The following is a 15,022-nucleotide window of genomic DNA, read 5'->3' on the forward strand; positions in this document are numbered from 1 at the left end:
TAAAATAACTATTTATTAAATAAATCACCAATAATAAAATTACATTGTTCAATACCATTATTTATCAACTCTAAAGAACAAATTGTGTGTAACTGGTATTACTTTCTGTTCCTCCTAAATTTGATCAAGTACATACATCAGGTTTCATTGCATTCTCAGTAAAAACTTTGCTGTAAAAATTCCATGAGATGATCACTATTGAGAAAACCTAAATATGTTGCTGTTAAAGTTGTAACAAAGTAAAAAGTTATAAATAGAAGTAAAAACTATTCACATCAATTTACAATATTCTGTATGATTACCTATTATTTAACAGCAAAATATTAATCTAAAAAAGTTTTTAACTTAACAAAACAAGTTCTTTAATTCAACAAACAGACTCTACGATTGAATGCCATAGTACTTAATTCATCACACTAAGTTCCACACAAAACACAATATTACAACAATGTTATATCAATAAATAAAACGGTTATCATTAAAACTTAAAACACTATTTATACAGCTTTAACTTTCAGTGAATTCATTTTGAACAACTAGGTTTTTTCGAAGAAGTCTTCTTAGCGGGTTTTGCCACAGCCTTTTCATTTTTGGGTGCTTTTTTGGAATTAGCAGACTTGGTGTTAGATTTGGCTTTAGACTTCTTGGTAGGTGCAGGGCAATCAGAAGAGGAGACAGAAGTGAAGCTGGACTCACTATCATAACAGCAGTCTGAGGAGCTGCTATAAGAATTGCAATCTGAGCAGGAGCAGTCACTTGAGTCATCTGAAACAACCGTTGGCAATAATAATCAGGAAGGCACTGATGAAAAAAGTAAATAAATTTACTTAAATACATCAAAACACTCAATCTATTGAACACTTTTTATTAGATTGATGTGTCATAAATTCCTCATGGAGAAATTAGAACATTATTATGGTTTGACAATAATTAATTTTTTATAAACTTAGTTTATCTAAAATCTTTATTGGAATTCCAGCTAAGTAGATCCTATAAACTTTGTTTTGTATTTGTTCTATTTGTCTTCAAATTATAAAGTTAATATAGTTCTGTTTATAGGACTGGTTCGGGAATTAGGTTAGAAGTAGTTCATGAACTAGGTTAGGAGTAGATCACAAACCAGGTTAGGTTTCATGTTGTAGGATTAGTTCTTTGTATGGATGAATTAGTGGTGTGACGTTCGAATGATCTGACTGATCTGGCTCAGTCGGTCTTCTTCACTGCAGTGACACATTTATTTGACATAGTCAGTGCACCGAACAAAATGAACAGAGTGACTGAGTGAATAAAGGAAAGAACTGCTTGCAAACAAGTGAACGAATAGAGGAAGAAACTCTTACTGTGAATGTATAGATATAACAATAAATGTATTGTTTCCGGAATCTAGTAAATGTAAATATATCAATCAAAACTGATTAAAAAAATGTAACTCCAAGTTACTAGTTACTAGATTGTTCCTTACAAATATTTGAAATAAATTACTAAAAATCAGACACATTGCTCATTTGAAAATAATAAATTTTTATAAATACTGTAACAACATATTTTAGACGTCTAACTGAATTAGTTCCCATCACTTTTCATAATACCTATGGCTCCCTACTCCCCCATTGAGTACACAGTTACAGTTTTATTCTTAATCGGTCAGCAGTGAACGAAATGAACTACTGAACAAGATGACCGACTGAACGGAGAGAACAACTAATCAAAACGAACAACTGCACGACTTTGGGGACCTACAATTACATATAACATCAGTAACTTATAACGAAATTCAATAAATCACTAAGAAGAATCAGATCTTGATGTGGTTTTTAGGTCTAAATTTATATAAGAAAAAAGTGTGTTTTCGCTGGTAAAACATGTTGTCCAAAAGGTTAAAAATTCAAATAGTAATGCAATAGAGCATATACTCATCCTTCAGCAATATTGATTAACCAGTGTCCCAGTCAGGACATTTCCCCCGGTATCCTAAAAATAACTGAGATTCATCCAATACAAAAATTAGGAATGAATTGAACTAAGAAGGATTGCATTTGTCCTTTTTTTTCTAAAAATGATAGAATCAATTATTGTTAAAATTTAGATTACCATCCTATTTAATAGTAAAACTGTTATGTAGAGGTTTGGATTTAGAGAGATATTTACAATCATCAATGCCCTGGTTAATCATATACTGCCTGTTTACGAGGAACGGTCAATGCTGTAGTAAACCTTATTAATGCCTTTGATCTTGCATGTGTCAAGGTTATTAAATACCTTCTAACCAAAGAAATTGATTAACTACCAAATTGTAAGGAGTTAAATTGTTTTTAATCATTCTTAAACATGGTTCTCAATACATTGTAATTGACTGAGTTATTTCTAAGCAATTTCCTTTTATTTGTGGAGTGTCTCAGAATATTGCATTTTAATGTCTTTAGTTTTAAATCATCATAAATAACCTCAATTATAATATATCAGAGATGTCTTAGCTGCGTTAATGATACCACCGTAATAAAGACACACTTTAGCTGCATCCAGTCATCATCCATTGCTTAAAATCATCTAAATAGTACTGATAATTGCTTTACTGCTAATACACTAATACAAAACAGAAGGAAAACTATAAGTTTATTACACATTTGGATTATGAGAATTGAATGAAATTAATTTAAATTAATATGAGGATTTTATATGGATTCAGTGCTGGAACTGAACTTGGATGGATACATTAGTAGGTGTAATTTGGAATGATATCAGACAAAAGTGGTGAAAGTATCCAGGAGAATCCTCACTTTCCTAAGTTCGCCTTTATCCAATACTAAAGTCTGAAGTGGAGTAAAAACATTATTCCTGATGAAGCAGCAGAGCTAGATTTATAAAATACAGACAGGCCCTTAGCCTCCACCTGAGGTGCGGGCCCTGGGCTTGTGGTTTGAGAGGTATGGAATACCCCCAATGAAAGGGGGATTCGGGGGCCCTCCAAAAAATTAGGTGCAAAATGATGATTTTTAAGGGACTTTGCGCTACATATTCTGTATTGTCTGGCCTGAACATATTAATGCTTTGTCAGTTATAACACAATGTTTGTAAATTTAAGACATTAGCAACTTTAATATTGCTAATTTATAACTCAGGTTATTTTAGGTTATATTTAGGTAAAGATAAGTCACAAAAGTAACTAAACAATTTAATGTACATTGGTAAGAAAGTACAAGGTACTTTCCCGTTTACCTTGAACCAGGCTTCTGAAAGTTTCAACAATGATGCAGCTTTGTTTATGTTGATTCTAGGGTTTTGTAAATATTCACTAATTTTGTTTATCCGCTGCTCTGCTCCCAGTGTCACCATACCCTAGCGTTATACATTCACAATCATGGTCTTATTAATCAAGTATGTATGTACAACATACTATCCACATTAATAAAACATAACCAGTGACATTATTTTGTAATTGTAATTGTGTGGGCCCCTATGTGCGCGCCTGTATCACAAATGCTTAAATCCGGCCCTGTGAAGCAGGCCCAAGTGCTTGGGAACTTGTTACACACCAATGAAGTGAAGTGAAAACACTCCTGATTCTAAAATTTCACTCTTATACTCATGTTTATTAGTGTTTTTTTTTCATCAAACTTTTGAACTTGCTTTGCGGGGAAAACTCACATCTAGAACTATAAAAGACCACTAACTTTTATATACAATTTTTGCCACATTTTCTTTAATGCAATCAGAAGAGAGTACCACTAACTCTTTTATTACACTTAACCTCTTACAATCACTGTTTCAATCTAAATCTGAATTATAAATAACCAATCACATTCTTACACTTGCCTTGGTATCATAATCATACTGTTATATACAATTTTTTAATAATTGATCACACTGTTACATTTGGTTATCACAACATTACAGAATCACTATCAGCACAATGACTACATTAGGTAAGCCAGTGGATGAGTGGTCTAAAACATCGGACTTTGAATCTGAGTTAGAGATAGCACAGTTTCAGATACTATCTGTGACTGTAACACTTTATATCCAGTATCATCAATGTTGTACTCTATTGCCTTTTTCCCTTATTCTGTTTAATAAGTTCTCACACAGTCCAGGGACTCATGAGGACAGACGGACAATTTTGACTTTAAAAAGTAGAAATATGTCTTTTTGTGTTGATAAAAATACACATAATCACATTCCTTTAAAAGTATTATTTCTCAAGTTAAAAAAATTGAAGTCTAGTTTTAGGAAAGAATACATGTAGACCCGTGGAGACTATAATGATGGATAGAAATTATCAACATGATTGAAAATGAACGTACGGTTTTTCTAAAGGTACCTTTCCAGAGTATTAAGCTTTATATTAAAGGTTTTTAAAACCAATAAAAATAATAATTGCTACCATGACAATGTTATGTTACCACAATAATGTGTTTTTAGACAATGAAGGCAACAAAAATAATACTTTCTGTCCAATGTACTTTTTAAAAGGAGGAAATTAATAAATATACATATATATATACACATATCATGATAAGTGGTCTAGTACGCTACATTAACAGTATTCTGGTATAGCTCCACAAGTTGTCTTATTGGACCATTATGGAGTTGCTCTAAAAACTATTAGTATTTCATTTTTATTACTAATCTTACTTCTAAATAAATACGAGTCAAGCATAGCTCCTAAGATTTATAACCAATATATAATAACAGCATTACCTTTACGAGAAGATTTCTTTTTTGTCTTACTGACTTTTGATGTTTTCTTTGATGTAGTTTTCTTTGAATTCAGTGGTTTTTTCTCAGGACAGCTTCCTCCAACACACGATTTTACTGGCATTTTTTAATTTGGAATCCTGAAAAACAACAAAAGGTGAAGTGATGTATAAAAGCAACTTTTTATTTGAAACAAGGGACTGGAATTAAATGGTTAATACATAAAACAAGAGTTTCAACAAATACTAAAAGGAGGTTTTAGAATAAAAACTACAATAGTAGAGTAAAATTTAATTTTCTGTACATTTTACATACTGTTTTTAAATAAGTATAAATTCAAATTCCCCCAAAATACACATTAATTTTACTATATTCCATGTAATGTTTAAAAATTTCACAATTTGATGAAGTTCCTGTGATTAATTTCTGCGATACAGTAAACAGTTATAACACATTTGTTTTACATTTTGTATTATTTAAACTGTTATCTGTATTGAACAAAGCATGCAAAAGTGATAGCTATCCTATTATCCAGTTATAGTGGACCGGTTCCAGAATAAAATTTCTACTCTAAGAAATGGATAGCAACTGTGACTTTAGTTTAAAATGTTCAAGCAGTACAACAGTACTACAAGCTACAATTTCATAATTATGATTGATTAACAAACTTTAAATATGTTCAAAAATGTTTGTAACGATTTAAAAATGAAAATGTTCAAACTTAAAATGGTTAAAATTGAAATAACAATTAAGTTCATGACAATGAGTTGAAACTCATTGGATTAGATATAATCTAAATCTTATAGAGAATAATTTTAAACAACTTTAATACTGAAGGTGCTTGTGGTATGTTCTTTGGACAAAGGAGACTTGTCTTACTGGCAGTTCATGCAAAATGGGCTACTAAACTAATTAGTACAACCTTTTGATCTGTTTCCCCAGTGTTGCTATTCAAATGGTGATTTGACTGCCACCTATAACATCTTCAAATGAACAATCTTCCAGGTAACTTATATATATTTTATATTCTATTGTGTTCATTTCAGCCTACATATTTGTATATAGTATAAAAAAATGGTTGGATTTTGTAATGAGAACTGTTAAGTCAATATCATTCAAGTTAAGATAGGTTTACTGTTAAAAGACATAACATTATGTTAGGTGCATTTTTAATGGTGTCATTGAAGCTTTCAATTATAAACTTTTGTAAGTTTTGTACAGCAGTTTAGAGTAATGGCCACAAAAATGTCAGCATTTAGGTACTGCTAATTTAACAATAACTATAAACATAGTTTAGATAAAGTTCTTTACTTATTTTATTTAATGTTAAACAGTTTTTATTGTTTAGAAAATGTGTACCTTATTTAAAAATTAACTTGAAGTGATTTAGACTGCAAATAGAATTATGCACATATAAACCATTCAAATAACAAATATTAGTAGCTTAAAATAAACCGGGGTTAAAATGTGGTTTTTTTCAATATTTTGAATATCCTTATCAAGATTGGGAGCAACAGACTTAGTGATCTTTCACTGATGCCCGCACATAGAAATTCTGTAAAAAACAATAATGGAGAGTTTTTCGAGAACTCTATAAGTCTACAAGCCACAGAAAATAGAAGAGTGATATTTTTGGTTAAGTAAACTGATACACAATAAAATGACTGGTACGTAACTTTGACTTTCTATTTTTAGCACACAATTTCTTAGTTGATATAAGTCACGGTCAATTTTTGTTTTGTGTCCGTTAAATCCTGAAAATTTTAATTAGAAAAATAACCGTACTAAATGATGTATTATATATTATATGTATTATATAAAATTCTGAAACGTAAACACTGAAAGCTGTTTTACTGGGGTTTCTTAGCTCATTCAGACGTGAACTCCACATCTTTGAAGTGCATGGCAGCCAGTGTCGGAGGGCCAGGTATTTTATTTTAATTTTGATTAATTATAATAAATATGTAACCCCTTCTGAGTCAAATTAAGTTACAATGTAGTTATAACGTAGTTTGTAACTCATCAGATGAACGTTACTGCTTGCTCCCTACCCCTACAAAATTTTCTGACGACGCCCATGTTACGGATTCCCAGAATTTAGCCCTGCCAGAATTGAGTTCACAGCCAGTCATGTTCACCTTGCTTTTTCCAAAAAACAAAAGTATAACTCCTGACATGATGGAAGAGGTTGGTATTTATTCAGGGGCTTATTATAAACGATCCATCGGTCACATGAGTGATGTAACGTTTTCCAAGAATGTAAAAAGTCAAGCAGCTGAATTACAGCTGCAGTTGTCCGCTTGTACAGGTAAACCGGGCCTGTCACTAGGCCACGACCGGTCATAACTGGACTCTCCGTGATTAGAGAGTTATGTCTTGGTTATAATTTTAATTCAATTTTGAGTTAGTTATTAACTTACGAAACTGCATTTTGTTGTATATTTGTTGCATTATGTTTTAGTAAATCTTAAATTGGTTTTTATTTCATTAAATGCTTTGATATACTAAAATACTCCGCAGTAGGCATTATTTTCAACTATAATGGACTCATAACTCATACTAGCTTGTATGTCATTAGTGTTTCATTATTTAAAAATTATAAACTTACTTGTAAAAGTGGTCAGTATATATCCAAGTAATTTATACAATAATAATTAATAATGATTGTTTTTATTTCTTTTTTTAGTATATAAATACAAGATTTAGATTCCGGTATCTGCCTCCTAAACACATACTTTTTTAGAAACTTGCGGTTAGGTGAGTTTACATTTTTTTAACTCTGCCAAGAATTCGTCATTTTCAGAATTGTGATTTGTTAAGTGACAGTAGATATCGTTGGATATTTTAGTTCGTCACCATCAATGCTAAGTATCCTAAGTTTTCGGGACAGATGACGAAATTTAACAGATAAAAGTCAACAACTTCGTGATCCAATGTTATAAGAAAAGGTTACGTGATGTATGTAATTTTTAACATTACTGCAAATAAGTATATTGCTAAAACATAAATTGATAGCTCAAAAATATACCACAAAGTCTCTTGTTTTACATAATAGATATTTTTCTGAGTGAGCATCGAACTGCCAAGCTCGGCAACGGCCTCAATGTGTCCAACCGTATAGTTTCATACTACCCATGATTCAATATTTTTATTTAGCTGGAGAAAGTAAATGACTTCAAGTTCAGGAAATTCTTTACAATTATTATTTTGCTGAAAAAACAGCCGCGGTGCTTCCTTTGTTTATTCCCGATTGCCGTTGTTAAGTTGTGTTCGTTTGCAGTCCCGATAAAAGTGCTACGACAACTTTGGCACGTGAATTTTATTTGTTCTTAGTTTTATTGCCTCAGCAATCGTTGATTCTGTATTGTCATCTATGCTTTTTGCCGTGTGTTTTTATTTTTTTAGCAACGCCACTTCCTTCTTCTTTCCAGAGATGTCGAACTAATATTATAGGCATTTAAAGTATTTAAACTAATGGATTGTTAGAAGACCTCGTTATTCGTAAATTAATGATTTGGGAGGCTGTAGGAGTCTAAGTACTTTGTAACTACAGTACATAAATGTCTAATCGAGTATTGAACTAAAATATAAAATCAAAATTATTGGCATCTGATTAACATTAGGATTAAAAAATTACAAACAAAGATACTGTAAAACACAGCTTATATTAAACGCACGACACGACATGAACGTGACCGTCTTGACGTTTGTTAAAACGTGACCTGGACATTACGATAATTGAAGTGTCACGACCTGACAATGACGCAGCGATAACAGGATAACAGGGTTCTAATAGTTTTTACTTTAACTTTTATACGAATTAATTCATGAATTTTAATGAAGACTTTATGCATTTTTTTAAATCAATGAGTTAGGCATAAATGGTATAATTTAATGAAAGTTGCTACAGCCGTTTTAAAATGCTTAGTTTTTTTATACAAAAGTATTACTTTTTTATAGTAAAAATGTAATTTCAAATATCTGATAGAGGTATATCAGTAAACCTCTCAAGTGTTGAAGTCGCTGCCCTGTATGACGTGTCCAACGGCACGAATTATATTACCTAATCATATCACTAAATTACAACACTCTAGTTAGTACAAATTTAGCAGTAACCTCACTGTTATCCATCCAAAACTTGCTGTATCTCATCATGTAACTGCTAAACGCCAAATCTGCTGGTACAGAAGTACAGAATGCAAATCGTAGCAGTGCCTAGGTGGTTCCAAAACCACGAAGTATATTCTACATCTCTGTACAATTCACACATGAGGAAGATATCAGCACTTACCAGCTTTTGCATAGTCGTAAAACCCACATGTTTATTATTCAAGAATTTGTATAGAATACTTAGAACGTTAACTATCTAGAAAATATAACTTCTATATCTAGAAAATTAAGATTTTTGATAATTGGCTTTTGGGGTCACAAACTTTTACATTTTTCTAGGACGTGTTTTCTAAATGTTATGCTAAATTTCTATGATGGAAAAAATATCAGGAGATACTTTTTGGATGTACAGTATTTCCTGTGTTATCTTTACTTAGTTACTATGAAAACAATATATTTCAGCAGCCCAGTTTAATGGTGAGCCTCCATGCTATAAAGTGTTTAGATTAAAAGTAATATAGTTATTGACATTGCTGACACTGCTGACAAAAATATCTTATTAAGAGGTAACAGCCTTTTGCTATGGCTAAAGAAGCCATACATAGTTTGGATTTACACACTTTTGGAATAATCAGCATAATATTTTTAGAACATTTATTATAAAGAAAATAGATGTATACATCTAGATGGTAAACGTTTAACTACACTGTCTTTTTCAAAATGTGACATACTATTTAAAGCGTCAATTTATCAACATGTTTTACGTTTTCATGAGCTTTCAATAGTGTATAAGGTCACTGTTAGATTCCAAACACACATACCAACGTTGATAAAAACCGCGTAGCCTGCTAAATCAAAGTTTTATAATATCTTTATGGCAGCCTACTACACTGAATATGCTAAAACATACTGGTTGGCAAGAAATCAAAGGCAAGAATGGATTGTGTTGATTAATAGATAACTACGAAGCTACAAGCACAGTTTTACTACTCAAAAACATTTTAAACTGTAGTCACAAGATCCATTTATTAGAATAGGGTTTTATTTTGAAATTGGTTCGCTATCTGTTTTACTCTCAACATATTTTCTAAATAAGGTAGAAATGCGCCACGCCACGTATTGTAACAAGCTTAGTTGAGGTAGCAAGCAAAATTTCAAATCTATAGCTTATTCTTGATATGTCCTGCGGACAGATAGACAGACAGGCAGACAATCATACGGAAAAGTTGACCCGAAAACTACGCATCATAGAACCCATTCTTGTAGAAATGAAGTTCCACGCAAAATTTCAAGTCTACATATGAATCTTTCTTGACATACATTGCTAGAAAATACACTCACATTTTTTTCACTAAATTTGGTTTCATATCAGTGTTTAAGTAATAAAGGTCTACACATAAAGTTACTTTAAAATGGTGTATGTGTTGGGATAGTTAGGTTAGATGTGTTAATATGTCACATGTTTGAATTTCTTATGGGTATATTAAGTTTTTACAAATTTATTTACTCATATTCTGATATTTTCTCGTTGTCATCAAAATACCTAAAAATATTCGCTTACGCTCAGTGAAGTCCCATTGAGTTACATGTACCATCAACTAATTCAGTGTTCCTCATATATAAAATAAGCTTCGTGCACAATTTCAACTCTATAAGTTAGTTCATTTTCGAGATATTGTGCTGACAGATAGACACAACAATTTTTCCAGCCCTACAAGTTATATGCTTCTCTAAAGCCCAGCCATTCAATGTATATCAAGGTATATTTACTATTTACGTTTCATTTCATGTTGTTGAAGGATGGACAGCATAGTCCAGAGCGGAGGTGACCCAAACACGGACTTTCTACAATTTTAACGTTTTATATCTTGATTGTCAGGTAAGATTTTCAGAACACTTCAATGTGCTTGTCCAGATCCCAAAATAAAATTATTTTAAGATTATATAATGTTTACTCACCCATATATTGACGAAAATGTTTCTAATAATATCATTAGACATTTATGATTAGTATAAAATATCAAAAGAATAAATTACTTTTTACTGTTTCATATTGATTACCCCTAGAAATAAATTACATATTTGTAAGGAAAACAAAAATATTCTTACATAAGGATGTGAGAAGAATTTAGTTTCATATAGTATATTATTAAACAAGAAGTGGAAGTTTGTTCGTTTTCTACTGTTACACAATTCTGAATATGCCTCTGAATTATGTCTTGTTTCGTAAAAGTATTTCCGTAGTTTAAGAATAATTGAACTCGTACTTGATCCGGTTTTTCACACTTCATTAAAAATGTGCATATATATAATTTTTTAAATTAGAAAATGTGTATTGGACATTAAAACGTAACAACTGAAAGATTTTAATAAAACAAATGTTGACAACCATACACAAGAGGCTGGTCATCTTAAATCCTCCTCCACCACCATTTTACAGAGTGTTATACTAAAATAATAAATAATATTTAGTTTTAACCAGTAAATGAGCCCTACAACACATCGATCAACCGAGGAAAATACTAAATTTAGTAGTACTTTATTTAACTTAGTAGTAAAAATACTAAATTTGTCTTGCATTATCACTAATATGGTTATCTTTACCCTAAACTCTATGAGAAGAAAACATTTTTCAATAATACAATATTCCTATATTGCATGTAGTTATGCGCTTGACTTTATTTTTTAATTTTTCTTAAACCTTTTCTATTATTGGGACAAGAAGGGTAAAATACCACAAAAGCCAGTTTTAAATAGTGCAAGATACTAAATAGACCAAAAATAATAATTTTTATTCATACATAAAGGAAATTGGCAGTTTTCGCGACCATGTTGCATAGGAGACGGAAGTTTTAATAATTAACACACAGTGAGATCATTTCCTCTTCCCAAACCCACAAAGGTGTTAAATATCAAATTTGTTTTTTGGCCTGAACTATAATTTGTGTAGCGACAAGAATTTCAAGGAGTACTCCTTCAGGAGTATTTCTTTTGTATATAGTTATTTGCACACTGGAATCGACTTTTTAGATTTTTGAAGCTTTCTCTTGTATTGAGGGAAGGAAGGATGAAGTAGTATTAATTACTATTCTTTGGTATTAATATATCAGACTCAAATTGCAATATAATTTAAATTAATCTATACATAGGACCTTATATTAAATTGGATTGCATTAGGAAACGGTCCCAAAATCAGCATTTTGATACACATAAACAAGTACAAAAGTAGGTCTATACTCTTCAAAAAGGTTGAGGTTTTTATTTCTACCATCCACAAAAATAATATAATTATGTAATACGCAAAATAATATGAATATGTTATTTGTAATTTTCTCACCAAACTATTTTTTGGCGTTACACAACTTTAAAGCCGCTCATTACAAAATAACTTCATGGCGGTATAACTAGTTTGGTCTTTAAACACGTCTCCTAAAAAATGAAAAAGAATCAAAATAACTAAAATTGAAAATGTAAATTCTTTTTACATCGGTTAATCTTAAACCTTTACGATCATTTAAATACACTTTTCTAATGCTAATAAAATACACTCTCACAAATAAATATACTTACACATTAGTTAAAAGAACATAATTAGGCTGAGTTGCAAATCAACTAGTTTTGTAACTAACAAATAAATTACCTCTACTAGTTTAAAAGTAGTTTTAACTACTAGTTCTAGTTGATAAAACTAGCCGTCACGCACAGGCCTCGGCCCATGTGACGGTATTTTCAGTATTATAATTGTAATTATTTTATTATATGGTAAAAATAGAGAGTAATTTGATTTGATAACTAATTACTATATTGTAATTAAAGTAGGAGTTTATTTCCTGAACAACAACGACTCGCTACTACCACTAGTAATGTACTATATAAATAGTTGTAGTAGTATTGCTGCACCGACGAATACGATAAATTTTTAATAAGAGCCAGAATACAGTGAAAGAGTTCTATTATTAGATAGTTGACGCTTTTATTCTCCGTTTTTCACCTTATCAGTGAGTTTTGAAAACACTAGGTCGAGTCATTTGGGTTTCTATGAAGAGTATTTTATTTTTGTAATTTTATTAGCAAAATTAGATTTTCAAAGCTATTACATTTAACTATGATACTGAAGTGGTTTTCATTTTTAACTATTTATTGGCTATAAAAAATGAATCGAAAGTGGTACACTTGAATAAAAATGAACTTTTGAGTCTAAAAGTATCGTTTTTGGAAATTATTTTTTAACACATTTTGGTTTTAAAATATCTTGAAATTCAATATATAAATATGTTAAAACGAAACCTTATTTAGAAGATATATATCTTCATTTGTATAAATGGCAATAGACTAATTTAACTTCAATATATATATATATATATATATATATATATATATATATATATATATATATATATATAATTTAAACGAATAAATTTACTGTAATCAACATAAGACAATCAACGTGGTCTCTATCATGGATTTAAGTTATCTATCTGTAATTGAAGTTTGTTTACAGTTTATGTCATTTAGTTAAGTTCCTAATGAAATAAAGAGTAATTTGATTTGATAATTAGTTACTACATTGTAATTTAAATAGTTAAAGTTAAAGTTTAACAAAAGCTGCAAAACAAATATAGTAAAATAATTTATTTCATTTGTTTTTTAGGATGACTTTAAACAATTTTAAATATACCAGGTATCTACTAACTGCACCCGCATGTCAAATATGGCCCAATCAATCCAATCGTTTGGTCCCAACCAATTTTTATGCAATAATTTTAACTTACAAACACACACTTTCGGATATACATTTTCAAAAAGGCACTTTTTGACTGGGAGAGGAGTGGTTCCAAAGTGGTTATTTTCACTGATTATCGAAATTTGATTTCGAGTTACTATTACTTGTATTTTCTCCTATACTACGTATGGGGGAATAGTACAAATGAAGTTCTGGAATGAATAAATGATCATACACGATTCTATATTCTACTGTATTCATTTAATTTTCCATACTTCATATTAGTATCACCACTCAGTACCAACTGAATTGCGCTTTGTAACTACTATACCAATACTTCAATAAAAATATAACACGCATTCAAGTAAGAACAAGAATACAGAACTGAACACGTTTCAATTTTCTCATATATTAGGTAATTGAAGTGTCTATTAAGTGATATCGAGAAAATTTACTTCTCATAACTCAGTGCGGACATTTTTAACACTATGTTACTTGAAACGTAAATTTCAGACCCCTGCAGAGGGGTTATACATATAAATGTTATACATTTCTTTTCATGAACAAACTTATCTCATGACGACTGGCAGAAATATTTAGTATGATCTAGATTAGTGGAAATAATTATATTTGGTTAACTAAATGTAATGGTTTTAGAACAAAAATAATATACTATTATAGTATAATATATTACTTACAAACTGTAACACTTCACTTCTGAATCCTCCGACAGCTTTAGCTGACTGAACTCTGAACACTGACTGCCTTGGACTACAAGACTGAGCTCGTCACAGCCTGCTTCCTCACTGTGCAAGTTAAAGCAAGACTTCTTATCAGTGATAGAGTGCAGGTCATAAGTTGTTCACCACCATGATTGTTCATCTAACTATCAGTAGTAGCCTATCTGATAGCTATCATGCTATCAGTAGCATAAGTCTTAGTCCCAATTTCTGCTTTATTTGCTTTTTTTTTAATGGTGTTCACGAGGGAAAATAAAGTTATTAGGAGGCGGTTCAAAAAGCTCAAAATAAGAAAAAATTGCGTATACAAAGTTTTAAAACCACGTAGTTAAAGATAGACATGATACTGCATATATGTTAGCTTTAAGAGTGAAATGAATCTAAACATAAGTTCTCGATACTAAAATGACTAAGAAATTGTTGTCATTTATAGTTTTCTGATTTTACAGTTTGCGTTTCTTAGTTTTGAGTCAAATGGTATTAAATCCAAAACTGTTGGAAAAACTTAGTTCTTACATTTTTTAATTTAAATAAATTTACTAAAATACTTACAAAAATAAACAATTTATGAATTAAGATTTAGAGAATTTAATTCTGAACAAATTTATTTCAAGAGAAAACAAAATACAGTCTGGTTAATATGCCCTTTTAAAACCAAAACAAGACTCGAGTAGAGAAAATAAAGATTTTATTGAAAGAAAAGAACTTGGCTTAATTTAAATCAGTGGTTATATAATTGAATTCGAGTAATTCA

General features: G+C 30.6%; 1 protein-coding gene across 1 annotated transcript; it reads right to left on the reverse strand.

Annotated features, from left to right (window-relative positions):
- LOC124369146 lies at positions 1-14,374 on the reverse strand. Its single transcript, XM_046826926.1, has 3 exons — positions 14,227-14,374; positions 4,699-4,835; positions 1-765 (listed from the first exon to the last, which is right to left on the reverse strand). The coding sequence occupies exons 2-3, from the start codon at positions 4,817-4,819 to the stop codon at positions 524-526; spliced, it is 363 nt and encodes a 120-aa protein (XP_046682882.1). The 5' UTR covers positions 4,820-4,835; positions 14,227-14,374; the 3' UTR covers positions 1-523.
- Positions 14,375-15,022: the final 648 nt, after the last annotated feature.

Source organism: Homalodisca vitripennis, chromosome X, assembly GCF_021130785.1.
Source record: "Homalodisca vitripennis isolate AUS2020 chromosome X, UT_GWSS_2.1, whole genome shotgun sequence".
Classification (NCBI taxonomy): Eukaryota; Metazoa; Arthropoda; class Insecta; order Hemiptera; family Cicadellidae; genus Homalodisca; species Homalodisca vitripennis.

Excerpts from the sequence above, each read along its gene's own strand:
- LOC124369146 (XM_046826926.1), bottom strand. The coding sequence starts at position 4,819 with ATGCCAGTAAAATCGTGTGTTGGAGGAAGCTGTCCTGAGAAAAAACCA. Across the intron at positions 766-4,698 it reads AAAGAAATCTTCTCGTAAAG|ATGACTCAAGTGACTGCTCC; the intron begins GTAATGCTGTTA and ends CGGTTGTTTCAG.